Source organism: Pterocles gutturalis, unplaced genomic scaffold (genome assembly GCF_000699245.1).
Source record: "Pterocles gutturalis isolate BGI_N339 unplaced genomic scaffold, ASM69924v1 scaffold37125, whole genome shotgun sequence".
NCBI classification, from domain to species: Eukaryota; Metazoa; Chordata; class Aves; order Pterocliformes; family Pteroclidae; genus Pterocles; species Pterocles gutturalis.
This window is the reverse complement of record NW_010142182.1, coordinates 1-15,055: the sequence shown is the minus strand read 5'-3', so window position 1 is coordinate 15,055 and position 15,055 is coordinate 1. Positions and strand designations below refer to the sequence as shown.

Here is a 15,055-nt window from a genome sequence, read left to right as displayed (position 1 = left end):
AGATGAGATTTTTTTATACAGTAAACAAAAGACAAAGTAAACTGAGATCTTCAGAGATCCCTGTAAGTGTATACAATTTGGATTCTCATCAACATTTAAAATTACCAATCATAAGGTTGCCACCTTACCTTTTTCTGGACTGGCATACCTGATTTTAAACAGGTTTTCCTCCAGTCTCCCAAGTTTCTGATCCTCTTATCCAGTTTTCTACTGTACTACTCTCCCACCTTCATGCTGAATACCGACTCAGTCCTGCCTTCTGCTTTTCTTGGCAGGAGGCAGAGCAAGCTTTTAATTTCGGTAGTCAGAGTGACAGAACAACAAAAGCACAGCAGATAGAAGAGCTTAATTCTTCCCCAGGAAGAAAATACATTTGGTTCAACAAAGGGCTGCAAAATCTTCCAAAGGCACCTATTTCCCCAGTTTTTGCCTGAAAGCAAGATGGCAATCTTAATTGAAAAGGGATGCTAAATCTTTTAAATAACTTAAAATTTCATTTTTATATAAAGCAGCAAAAACACTTTTCTCTGCAGAAAGAGAAATGTTAACAAAGAAACACGCCAACATAAATGCACTGTTCATAAACTTCGGCTAATTTAACTTCACAGGAAAGAAAAATTTTAGGACTATTCTTTAACCTCATCAGTACTTTCTGAAGAAGATTCTTTGGCATCTTCAGTCTCTCTGTTGCTTTTCTCTTTATTTAGATTTTCACTTCCTGATTTGGTCCCATTAAATAGAGAGTTTTCACCATTTACAAACCCATTCTCTGTGACTTCAGCATCAATAGCTTCATCAATCTTTAAGTCCCCTTGCTCTTCCACATCTTCTAGGTTTCTCAAGACAATAGGGAGTCTAGAGTCTGCCACAGTGTTCTCCAACAAGGCAATATTGCTCTCTTCATATTTAGGAAGTGGAGCTCCATCTGCCATTTGTTTGGTATAATACTCTCGGCTAGCAGCTGCACTCTTTACTGCTTTCTCCAAGATCTCTTTTTCACCTAAGCGCAATTTGATAGCCATGACTGCATGTGAAGTAAGGTCATGGGTCTCCAAGAAGGACTTATCATCCTGTTAGAAAAGAAAAAGCAAGTTTGTTAGTAACAACAAACACAGTAAAGTAATCCCTCAACTTTTCTCTCTATGCATTAACAGCAAGCGGCACTAGGTTCTTCAGGTTGATCCAAATGGACATAAATGAATGAGGGGATCTGCATGAAGTACTAGTAAAATTTGTCAGCAGTTCAGAAAGATGCCAAAAATTTCTCCACACAGATCAGCCTGCATAACAAACGAAGTCAGGAGACTTCACAAATATATGAAACATGTAGGTTCACTTAGACGCTCGCAATAGTAACACATTTATTTGCAATCTGGAGAACACAACTAATAGACAACAAGTTGAAACCGATTCTCCATTTTAAATGCAGAGAAAAAGCATGTAGCCTCTATTTGGAGAATCAAAGAAAAAATATATTAACAAAATTACATTAACAAAATTTTCTTTTTGCAATCTTATTTGATTTTCCTTAGATAATGCAAATCTGTTTCTACACTTTAAGAAGTACAGAATGAATTATGTACTAACATTCAGATTAAAGTTTGTAAAGACAAGATGGGGGACAAAATATATTTTCCTACAATCATAATACAAAACATTTCAGACATTTTAATTACATATAATGATAATTTTACCTCCACAGTTGTTTTATAGGTTTTCAAAAGAAGGGATGCTCTGGCTTCTAGGAATGTCCAAAGCTTAACTTCATTGTCCCAGCTAATGGGGAACTCAGAGTTCCCCAGAGTGAAGATTTTGTCAATGGCATGCTCGCCTATCAAGTGTTCCTTCAGCTCTTCTGCAATAAGTATAAAACCAATCTGTTAAAAACAATCTTATAATTCACTTTGGCAGTTGACAAACTGCAGAAAGATTTATTTTCAATAGCATAGCTCTGAGCAGCTAACAAAAAACCTCTCCTCAAATAAGAATTTTCAGATATGTTGGTTATTTCTAGTAGTCTCCTTAAAAAGGTAACCGAAGTCTTGAGGTTAGCAGAAAATCGACCTGAAAATCTGAAATAAAAATACTTCATCTTCACCTCTCACACACAGCGTAACAAAGTGACAGTGAGATGGAATGTTTTGTATAATACTTGATAAACAAAACAAAAGGGAGTAACTCTTCAAAGAGTTCAGCAAACTTTTCGATAATAAAAGGAACAGGCCAGAGAGTGTGCAAATAGGAATGGAATTATTTTTCCTATTGTTCTGGTAATCTTCTTCAGTAGCAGAAACTCCCTACAGTTGGTCAGAAAAGATATCCATCAAACAAACCCCACACAGAGTAGAAAATGTTTAATCACCTCCTTGACTTTACACAAATTCCATTAATCTTTTAATTACCAAACTTCACTCCTGCAAAGCAGCTATCAGAAACTTCACAAACCATTTGCATGTAGTTTCTCAATAAACAGTTTTCTTATATAGTATTTAAGACATACGAATAATGTGAGAACAATCATATATCAGAGAAATGCAATTAAAATGTCCACTAGCTATATTTTCTTCTCTGAGCCAAAATTCACCCCTTCATCAGCATCCTAAAATTTTCTTTACTTGAATGCACTTCCCTGAAGTGGTCAGGCACTTGGACTAGGTGGTTGTCTCAGGTCCCTTCCAACTGAACTACTCTATTCTACTCTGATTACTCAATAAGTTCTAAAAGATGGATGACAGGATACCATGAAAACATGACACTAAGTAAGGTATGTTGCTTTTATTAAAGAAAGCAAATAGAGCATATGCAAAAACTTAATAGCACTAGAAATAGTGAAGCTCTTCAAGTCCAAATCATCTGCAGAGCATCCCTAACTGCAAGAGACTTCTCTCACTGTCATGAAAAACTGTCACATCTATAACCTCCAAAACTGCATCTAAGCAGCAAGCAGCTACTACCACCACTTAATCAGAAGTCTCCCATGCACAAGTTAAGGTGAATGTTTATTAATTGTACATATATTTTCCCCATAAACCCCCCTAATATAAGAGAAACACTACAAAGACAGTTTGCAAATACATAAGTTGGTTTTAGATTGTGAATTACCAAAATATTGAAAATACTCAACTTTGAAATGTCTTTTCCATATTTCTCCTACAGTACAGATTATTCAAATTCCACACTTAAATGATTCTAGCAGTGATGACTAATATACTACAATTTTAAGCATGTAAACCCTTAGGTCTCACATGATCTTGTTCTATGTACCATTTTCAAACCTAAGAACTAAAGAGCAAGCTCCAAAACTCACAACAGCCTGAGAGATTAAAAAAAAAAATAAAAATTGTATCACCTCATTCTTTAGGAGTTCCAGAAAGGCCTGCATTACTGAATGTCTATCACATTTCTGCATTACAAGAAAATAAAAAAAGCAAACACCGCCACCCCGCAAACATAAATTAGGTTATCTTTATAAAACGTCTTACCTTCACTCATACAAAAGACTCGAAGGAAAGCCAAAAGCTGGGCAGAGATTGGAGGCTCAGTGGAGTGTAAGGCAAAAACACTAGAACTAATAAAAGAAACAATCAAACAACAACAGTAAATGCAAGTTCTATTGTCAAACGTTTGAACTTATTTCAAACTTATTTTTAAAATACACAATAAATGCAGTGTTATAAAAGTAACTTTTAAAAAATTAGGTAATACTAGTTAAAACTGAGGAAAAGCTTCCCTAATTTGTATGTGAAAAGAACAATTATCTCTACAATTTTACACTTACAATTATTTTTAAAGGGCTTTCATAATAAATTCATGAAAATGCAATGTTTCACATCTGCTGCTCCTAACAGTACTCTCTGGACTGAAAAGACTAAAGGAAAATGCTGTGGTTCACATACTGAGCATCGTAGTATGTCTGCAAGGGATAGGAAAGAAAGAAAAACCACAGATTGCTTCAAATTAATCCTTGCTCTGTTATTGTTCAAATGTTTATTAAAGCAAAGGCTTTTTTCCTTATATATGGTCCAAATTAGATTATAATGTAGCTCAAAGAACTTGTAAATATTATTACAATAACTTTAATTTGTTATACAAACAGGAGAAATATTACGTCTAAGAAATCTATCATAGAACAGCTTTATATATGCTCTACTGCACTATATACTTTGGCAATGTTCTAAAAAACCATGGCATCGTGTTTTACTTACGTGGGGATACCAGCACGAGCTAAGACCTCTGCCTTCATAGCATATAGCCTGTCACTTTTACTCACGCCAAGCTTTATTTTCACTCTGTCATGTGAATTATTATCAAAGAAAAAACCACTGTGGATGACAAATTCAGCGTTTGAGCGAGTGCCATAAAAAATGTAAATCTAGAAGGATGAAAAGAAAAGTGAAGGGACAGGAAAAAAAGCTTAAGATCAGCTCACAAAACTGACATAATTTGAAAGTTATTTCCTGCAAGAGTTACTATTCTGAGTACAAGGTATATTTGGTTATATAAAGAAACATACTTTGTTTTGTGGCATTGATTAACATGCTGTACATAGCATGGCAATACACTTTAGAGGTACGTGTAAATATATCCATGTAACTGAGAGACTTTGAAAGGAGATACTTTTAAAGTATACTTTATACTTAAAATTGCTTTGTTTTCTCACATTGTCATAAAATACTACTATATGGAAATAAGCTTTCAAAGATCCCATGCCTTTTGAAGGCTAAAAACCCCATCTGAGACAAGGTGGGCCCATTAAAAGAGATGGTGTTTCTGGGGTAATTTCCACCCCCTACATGTCCACCCGAAAGAGTAACCTATACTGCTGATGGATCAGCTTTGCTTTAATGCTACCTTAAGGCACAGGTATACCAAAGCATATCATACAGAGAGATCTGATCTGTGTTCAGCCAGTATTTATTTTGTGTTATACTCTGAACGCGTTATCTAAAGCAAATAGGTTACTTTAATTCACATTAAAAAAGAAGTTCCCAAATATAAGCTGCAAAAAGTGTTTAACTCAAGGGTAGGCTGTATGAAGCACACAGGACAGGAGGTCAGAGTAGCAATTACCTCCTCCTGTATCAAAAGAATATTTTCCCCTTTTGTTTGATAACACAATTGTCAATCAGAAAAAAAGTTTCAACAATTACTGAACTCCCTCCTTAAGCTTTGGGTACAGCAATGCTCGGGATACTGGCTGACAGAGAAAGGCAGAGTCTTCTCTCAGGGCCTCAGCAACACTAATGATGGTATTTAACTTCTTTGTTTTCAATTTTAGATTAGAACTATTTATCCTAAGCACTAAATGCTTGAGTGTTACATTAAATTATAGCAAACATCTTACTGTAACACACTCCCATAACGAATGAGTGACCTGCCGAGGTATGTTAAGGCAGTGGTTAAGGAGAGTTGCTAACCCTCTCAAGTTTTAAAGCTACTGTGATACATCTCCTATTAAACCAAAAGTCACACATCATGTGTAGATTATACAGTATGCTCTCGCACTCTGTTTTACAAAAAAAGCCAATTAAACAGAATGAGAAAGTTGCTTTATTCAAGGCCAGTGTTTGATAGATTCTGTGGACTTCTGCTGCCTCACATTTTTTAGTACTAAAAACAAGGATCACATCTGCTGAAACTGTAAGAAACAACATCTGCACAGTATATTAAAAGACTGAAGCATTATATAATTAAAGTGCCTTAATGACATTGATAACAGCTAAAGTTTGCACAGAAATTTTAAAAAATTCCGATAAATAGCAGATAAAACGAAACTACTAAAATAAAACTGAAATTGAGGAAGCCTTTATAATTGAAATGGAGAGAGCAGCCAGAACGGCTATATGACACATCCATTGCCAGCTGTGGAAAATTATAAATTGGATCACTTCTGGAAAAACTGTGGACCCCTTTTAACTCATCACACTGGTATTGGAAAAAATAGCAAATATTTGACTACCATAACAAATTCTAAGAGCAACACACACAAAAAAAATACAATCACTGTAAATCCTAGCATAGCAATGAGGATAAATACACCTCTGCAAAGACATACTTAAAAAATTTTTTCAGACACATCTTTGTTAAAAAAGAAGGTAACAATACATAAGAAAAATGAAAATCAAAATACTATAAAGTGCAAGACTGGCAAAATAATACAGCAAAGGTAATAACTCAGAGACTGAGTTACAAAACACTTCAGAATGTTTCACAGCCAAAGTCTTTTGGTAGCCATGCTGCCTGCAGCTGCACAAGCAGTAGGAAAAACAGAGTGCTACTGCACTTGAGGGCTTAGGCTGGCTGCTGACAGAGCACAGGAACCCTCTTACCGAGATTTCCTACTCTCCTGGAACCACTGTCTCCAATGCATCACTGGTTTTAACACTCATTTTTGTTTCTTAGCAGTTCTGAACAAAATACTGGATTCTGAACTGTTCCATGCATCTTTGCAAGCCTTGTCCTTTGGTACTTTCTGTTTTGGGATGGGGGGGTGTGCACATGCACGCACGCTTGTGTAAAAGGTTGTATATTTTAGGTCCTTTCTCATTTTCACTAAGCATGGGAATGGCAACATGGCTAAAATCACTGACAACTATACTGCATTTAACCTCTTGTTAGATGAAGACTAACAAGAAACATAAACTAAAAACATTTTTAAGACTTTACAATCTGCTATTACAGATGAAGTGATGCCCTAAATCTATTTATCTTTGGTCCTTCAGATATGGCCTTTTATTAATCTAATCTAGAACACCAAGATCAGTGTCTGTGTATGTGCATTCACCAGTGATTAAATATCTCAGCTAGTTCTCTAAAATATGCAGAATCAAAACTCTCCTAAAGTTGGCATCTACCAAGTGATATAAAAAAAATTTCTGAAAAATGTGCGCTTATTTAGTTTGGTAGTATTTTCACACAAAATTAGCTCAGCATAATAAAATTCAAATGTAGCAGGGCTTAATCCATGCCACTCTGCTATTAAAATTTTGTAGTGAATTACCAATTGCCCACACAACTTAATTAAAGAACAATTATGGAGATAACTGTTCACACTACCTGTTCTCCAGCCTTGAAATCTTGCAGCGCTACACATTCACACCGGTCATCTTCTAAATTGTAGCCTGTAGTGATCTATCCAAGGAAAGAGTAACAAAAGCACCTTTAGCATTCTATATTTATCTTCCTCACCACTGACAAAACATTGTCCTATTGGAAACAGATATTAACAATAGCAATTGCATACATTTCTTTCTCTAATATAACTGGTACTAATTGTTTTACTATTCCTGAGCAATTAATTTTTTTAAAATCTCTGCAATAAGGAAATCTTAGGGAGGAAATAACTTACCTGAAGTGAACTGAAGGCTCTGAGGAAAGTACCCTCCATAGAGCACAGACAGTCCCATGCTAAAGCCAGCAGCTTGTTATAAAGTTCTGGAGCTTTCAGTCACTCTCGTGAGGCCCAAGAGAGCAAGGCACTGACAGCTCTATATGCTGTGCTTCATCCTTCAACTGCCAGCATATTTCTGATCTCTCAATGAAAAAGGATTAGATAACTGTGGATCTTTAGGGGATACAATCTTCAGAGAATTATAATTCACTTGCAAATAATCCCTTTATCTAAAGTTAAGTAACACTCTTAAAATGCTAAAAGGATTTTTTTTTCATGGTAGCAATGGAAGAGGATAAACTCTCCTAACAAACCTGTAGTCCAAAAAAAATTTACAAAACTGTAAAGTGGTCACACTAAGAAGTAAAGCTATTCTAACAATGTAATACTTTTTTAAAGTGACAAACAGCATGTTCTTGAACAGTACTAACAAAGATGCAGGCACAGATACAGCCACAGGATAGAACACAAGCTGTAGAACAATTAGGAAGCAACTTTTATGGTAGGTATTCTGAATTCAGTACCGACGGAGCTAACTTATGGAAAAATATGCTCTGGGCCTGAGGAAGCACCTAGAAAAAGCTGAAGATTCTCTCAGCCTTTGTAAGTGGAGACATACTTGTTTGTGAGATAACCTACACGTGAGTTGCGGTATATCCCCACTCCCATCTTGGATGCAGTTTGTCCCAAGACAGAACTCCATGGATTATTTTGAAAGTTTGGTTGCTGTTTTACATGTTAATAGTTTTATGCTGCCTGCATTATCAGGAGTGCATTTGTCACCCAAAACAGTGCTATCAAAGTGAGCATGGGGAACTTGTCTCCGATGCAGCAAATCCAAAATGGGAGCCACAAGCACAGGCAGCTGGGCGCTGCAGAAGCTGGGAGAACTGCTCTGCACGCAGATGCCATCACTTCAAGTCTATTAAAGGGTTTGTGGTATGTTGAGATCAGAAGAGAACACAAGAGTCATGCAGTATGGCCTACTGCAAAACACAGGCTGCAGTACTTGAACACAGAAATTCACATACATTCACTATGGTGGACTGAACAATTTTTAATTAAGATCTCTCATTTAGAAGGTTATCTAACCCTGAATTGCAGGTTGCAAGTGCTAGAGGATTTACCTTTGCTATGATAAATATACCTTCCAAGTTCATATACAGTTATCTTCTGAAAAAAATGCAATTTCCATTCAAAAAAGGGAACTGTTGACACCACTTGACCTGTCCTGAAATTTTCTTAGTGTGTAAACTCAATGAAATACCTCTGAATGTGAAAACTCCATTCCAGTCTCTTGAAATGCCTGGGGAACAGGAGGCTTTCAAGTACTGGGGAAATTCCAGTATGTTAATAGAAGGATTGTGTCAGTTTAAGCATGCTTCACTATGGTACTGTTCATTTTTTGTGACTGTTTCTCATTTTTGCCTTTTTTAAAAAAAGAAAAAACAAACCAGCAGTGCTTCTGAAGGGCTTTTCTGTAAAGCATAATGGAGTGCTAGACTCTTGTTTCCTCTTTCTTTTAATAGCAGTCATGTACAAGAATTAACAGGGTGTTTACTGCTCTTCCCACATGATAGCTGACAAACTGCATCCCTTCAGTGTTATTTCTGAAGAAGACTGATACATGAATTTCAAGTTTTGTATAAAGCATGCAATAGTCTGCTTGGTCAGTGATTAAGGACGGACCCAGCCCAATAGGCAGAATGTAGCTTATTTAAAGTTCTGGCAGAACTGGTAATCAACCTCTGACTGTCAAAATACAATCCCACTAAAGAATAACAATGAGAAATGCATGAAGACAACCATTTTGATATAGTTCTTAGAGGCAGGTTGATCTAATTAATAGTGTCAGAAGCAAGAAAAAGCTGGATGGACCTAGATCCAGTTAAAGCCCAAAGAGCATTTTATTATCTAGCTCATGGAAAGGGGCCTGGTAAAAAAAAGCAAGAACAGGGATCTATAGTAGATGATTGGCTCAAGAAGTATTTCTGCACTATGTTTGTAATAGACAAGACAGGGGCACATACAATGCCATCTTATTTTCTTAGTTTCCTGCAGTGAAGAACAATTCCCTTCATGTATTTTAAAAGGATGCACTATGATTAGAGCAGAACCCACCCTCATCTCACTCTACATCAATATAAACTACAATACAGACAGCTTACAGTTGTCTTAGCAGTTTACAGTTATCTTAGCAGTTTTTTCCCTTTCTAGCAGTACAATGAAACTAACACACAACAAAAATAGGTTTAGTAGCTTTTCTTAGCCCCTTATCAGTGCTACAGTTGTCTCTCCTTCCTAACATTTAAGCTAGTTTCTGCAGAAATATGAAACAAATGAGTAAAGTCTGTATATACATACAAAATATTTAAGTTCAATATCCCCCCTTCCCCGCCCCTTAGCATAAAAAAATGCTTCCAACCCTGACATACTACCGCACTAGCAGGTTTGGCTCCAAAGGCTGGCTCCATATCAAACCCATTGTTAAAGAGAATAATAAAAATAAAAATTACTTTACCAATTTAAATAGCAGTTTGAATGTTTAAAACAACATAACTAGCTGCTCTTTTAATACAGGCTACTTAATTTTTTCCTCCCAGAACCTTAATTCTCTTCCTCTTTCCTCTGATCCCAACTTTGAAGACATTCATTAAGAGTTGTCTAATGAATACAGACAAGTCTCTGCAAAAGCATTTGAAAGAAATGCCCAGCAGGAAAAGGGTACAGGAAGTACTGATGCCTGCAGCTAAGATTTATATTACAAAAATATAAATTTCTTAATTTTAAGCAATTTTTTTTATATTGGAGACTGTCATACAAGCTTTATTGCTAAATCAAAGTTATGCGATTCCATAACAAACAGAAAAATGCAAGAATCACTGTAGATGAACAAATGTAATCACCTTCCAACAAGGAAAAATAAATAAATACCCCCCACACACACGCACTTGCAACTTTGTAGCCTAGCCTACCATGCTGCATTTGGTATAGTCATAGTAACAATAAATTAGCTAAATGTCAAGTGAAAAACAACTTGCTTAACAATTTGTTCATTTAAATCAGGTTTTTCTTATACCAACAACACTAACACACGCTGCTGTCCTAACATGCAGGTCAACTCTCCCACAAAAGAACCAGATTACTTGAATACTATGGTCATATTCACTGCTTACAATAAATAATACTATCTACTAGAAACACAAGTAGAGGGTATGAATTTTGAAGCATACATGAGACTGGCTAAATAACACTGATAAATCATCCTCTTATAGGTTTCCATTTCCTCATTTCAAACATTAACTAGCCTGTTAATGAAATTAAGACCTCATCCTCTGAACTAGCTCACGTAAGCCAAAATGTCAGCAGGTCTGACTTTCTAAACACATATGCCACCTTTTAAATGTTTAATATGCCCTAACATAGTATTTTTGCATTTTGTTTCTTTGATGTAGTAACAGATGTACTGTTTTTGTTGAACCAGGCTTTGTTCTTGTTGTTGCTGTCTCCATAACAAGGCTCTTTGGGCATGGTTAGGAGAGCAGGCAGTACTTCTCAGTTGCAAATTTCTAACCACTTTCCCTAGTGGTAGCTACAAGAGACAACCTCCATCACTGTCTGCTTTCCTATTCTCAGAACAAATCTGTCCAGTATTGTAAATCTTTTTCAGACAGACAGAAACAAAATTCCATGTCAGAAGAATATTCAGACTTGTCTGGAAAAAAGGTATCATGTAACTGAAAACTTTTAAAGCTACTTTATATGTCTATGAGACATAACTGTATGCAAGTATGCAATCACGTCTAAAGTCTCTAGATGAAGAAAGTTCTCCCTGAAAAACTGTTGTGAGACATTTAAGAAACCCACAAATCCTTCTTTCAGATATTAGTTTTTTAAGGTCACTTGGGAAGATAAAATACCTGTGTTAAAAAGCATAATGAAAAGTGTTATTAAACTGTTCTACAGCAGTTGAAAGGCTTAATACTTAAGCCCCAAAGCCTTTCAGCAACACTGAAGAAACCTTACCAGTCCATTAGTATGGTTACACATGTCCCACAAAGGTATTAGAGCCAACGTTACTCTGGAACCATCTTCTGTTGGAATTTGGTTCTGCCGTGTCATAACAGAGGAAACCGCCCATCTAAAAAAATTAAAAACATTAGATGGTCAATGTTCAAAACATCAATATACGATTGGCTGTAGTCCAACATGAAGCAATCATTTAGGCTGGGAGTTTCCAGCTTTGTTTTATTAAAGATCACACTGACGTCAGTAACAGCAGAAGGCAATACCACTTGCAGGAGAAGCAGCAGCTCCTAGGATCCCAAGACATGCGCATAAACCAATTCCCAGATCAGGACTGCAATCCTACCCCTCTTCCCTCTTTGCAGCAGTACCTTCATACTTTCCATTACCTCAACCAGGACCCACTCCCATGTCACCTTCTGCTTCCCCAGCCCTTCACTGCACATACCTCCCACACGCATTGCAAACCTGGGGTCAGCTATTCCTGCAGGCTTCAGAGTCGGTCACAGCTACTGCTTGACAGCAGCAGCTCTCATCTATGTGCAGACTCTTGTAAGAGCCAGGAGGTATTTTTCTCCTTACCCCCTAAAAAGCTTATGTACTCCATGAACCAGAAACCAGTGCCACCACCTGACACATGCATGGTATTTTGGCAAGTGCTTCTCTTCAGTTTGTGAGCTTTTAGCTTAGACCAGTATTGCTAAATTTTCCGCTTAACAGAAGAAAGAGGGAGAAAAGCCCCAATATCCCAGATATCCAAGTAAAAAGAACAAAGAAAGTGTAACATAGTTTAGCACACAGACGTCATTCAAAACCCTTCTAAGTCAGGTTAAGCAAATGAAATGTCAGCTGCCTATTAAAACAGAAGAATCTTCGGAAAAGCTTAACATTTCAGTATTTTCTAAAATTTCATTTTTATTTTATTCCACACAAAAATTAATATTAAATGTCAGAGGGAAAAAAATAATCTTAGTTTCACCATGTTCTGGCCTTGATACATATATTTTTTTGTGGTCTTTCTGAGAAAAAAACAGCAAAAGGAATACCACCAGGAGAAGGTCAAAATAATTTTAGCTCCCACAGACTCCACTACTAACAAGTACTTAATATACAGAATTAGACTTTCAAAAGGAAAATCTACTTAATTTCTAAAAAGCAAGTTAAAATTGTGGATAATTTTGAAATACAAACACTGTTTGAAACTTAATAGCAATATGTTTCTTTTTAACTGATGTAATTCATCTGCAAAATTTTAGACCACTTCACATGTAAGTTGGCATGTTCCTCAGTGACCCTGTAAGTGAAGGAGGCAAGCTTTGGAAATCCCACTTTCATAGACTTACCCAGAAGTACAACTAGGCTAAGAAAATCCCTGTAAGACCTCAGAAATGCCTTTTATTCATGCTACTTTAATCACTTAACAGAATTAAAGCTCTTGTTATCTTAATTATTCTTATTTTTATCTTAATTTTGTCACCCTTTATAGCACCTCCAAGTGACACTCATGCTTCACATGTACAGATTAAGTTCTCCAGCTCTCCTGTTCAACAGCACCCATAAACATTAGGTTTTACTACTATGTGCTGGTAAAGCCTTTTATAAAAAAAGAAATATAAAAAAATCCCCAAGACCCCAGCAATATCGACTGAATTATTTCCTTAAGAAACAACAATGTGTGCCAGTTCGCTAAATTAATTCCTCATAATGACTGTTCCTTTGTAACAATTAAGATTTGCATATTTATTTTACTTTCTTCTTCATTAAGAAAGTGTATTAGTATCAAATCCTACATTTAACATTTCAATAGGGCTTTCCCTCCAATGAAGCATTTCCAGGGCCTACAGTTCATTATATTAAAAAAAAATTTAAAAATAAAAACAATTAAAAGACAGACCAACCTGTAGTCGTCATAAGTGAAAGAATCCTTTAAAGGCAGTTTGCTGGCATTAGGATGGGTCTGGGAAACGCAAGTTTCAGAAAAAGGTGAAAAGAGAAAGAAAAGAGAAATCAGAAATCAGTCAGCAGAATTTCATTATTTAGCTGCCTAACAGATTCTAACAAGAGCCAAATGAAGCAGGAGGCGTCCAGCCGCGCTACAGAGGGATCATCATGCTATTATGCTCTCATACATCACTGTCAACTTAATTTGTTGTGCCCAGCAGCCGCCATAAATCTGTTTCTTCATATTTCAAGACTGGAACCCACAGACATCGTACAAAAATAAAAAATTTAAGGTGGACTGTCTCAGTGAAGGTAAAACAAAATCCAGCCCTTGATGCAAGATGGGAGAAAGAAATCAGACAATAAGCATACATTAGGTTTCACCAGCTTCCACATTTTCCTCTTCTCTGGGATACCAGTAAGGTACTTCACAAAGAAAAAGAAAATTATGCAAAAAAAAAAAAAATTATGCAAGATTTGAAATTCTTCCTCGATACCTGTAAAGGTGTTATGCAGTACAAGTTGTACTACACCTCTGAAACAAAACCAATTAAAATAGTTTTGGTGATAAACGCTGATCAGACAGTATCTGTATTAACCAATCAACACGTGTTCCTATCTAGAAGTGGAGCAATGCCATTTAAGAACGTATACTGTAGCTGTCATTAACAAGCAAAATATTTGATTTTTAAAAGGCTTTAAGAAGCTGTAATACCTGTTACTTTTCTGATCAATTAACTTATCAAAAGTTTCAAAAATACAGGTAGCTTTAAGCCCACACTCACACACTTTCTTTAGAACTCTCTTCTAATTCACAAATGTAAAGCCATAAGAGCACAAATTTTAATCTTCAGGTTCAATTAGGTCTCAGAGACGAACTGTAGTAAATGATCAAACGGTTATTTCAGAAGATACAAATGATTTTTCGCATAGCTTTATCTTTGCTACACTCTTAATGCATGAAGCTCCATGCAGTATGCAGTTTTTTTACTCTTGATGCATTAGCATCACAAGTGCATGGTAATTTATCATTTCTCACTGTAATGTACTTGCTGGCACTGTGTGCAGGACAGTAGGGGATGAGGTAAAAGTGGCTCAAACCGTAAATCAATTAGAAAACAAAAGCTTGTGCTCAGTGCGCAATTTTAGGCAAATTATATATTACAAAAGACTGCCAATTGGGTGTTAGGTCCCAGGTGTCTGTTCTCCCTCAGCCCCTCCAGTTAACCCTTTGGATGGGCTTTCTCTGAAACGTGACAGAAGTTAACAATTCCAGCGACTGCTGCTGTCCCTTCCCTCACTCTGGTGTTTTTTCGTTGTTTGTTTGTTTTTCTTTTTTCTTCTTTTTAAAGCACGCTACATTTCCACATGATTTTCATTCACATCGAAGATCTGGGCATTGCATAACAAATTTCCTCGAGTTTAACTGTAGCGACACATTTAATGGAATTATTTCTTCTCACAAAAGAAAACAATACAAGACCAGAACCAAAACCCAAACCAATAAATTTTAAGAGGTATCTTCGCTGCAAGAGAGCCGTCCAGAGCTGATTCCAAAAATGAATGTAACTGGAAATAACAATACTTAAAAAGAAGCAAACATCACCCTATATTATTCCTTTATGACAATTTAATTTCAACCTTTATTGCTAGCATTATTAATCTATTTTACATTAGCTTGATATAGTAAACTAAGTA

At 36.2% G+C, this 15,055-nt stretch overlaps 1 protein-coding gene across 1 annotated transcript; it reads right to left on the bottom strand.

Moving 5' to 3' along the window:
- Positions 1 to 581: 581 nt before the first annotated feature.
- LOC104469686 (histone-lysine N-methyltransferase setd3) lies at positions 582 to 13,373 on the bottom strand (the record flags this gene model as incomplete). The annotated part of the gene is made up of 7 exons (XM_010084286.1): positions 582 to 1,070; positions 1,695 to 1,855; positions 3,483 to 3,568; positions 4,206 to 4,372; positions 7,057 to 7,131; positions 11,417 to 11,531; positions 13,315 to 13,373. Coding segments are annotated over 7 exons (1,107 nt in total), but the record flags the coding sequence as incomplete, so codon positions are not given.
- Positions 13,374 to 15,055: the final 1,682 nt, after the last annotated feature.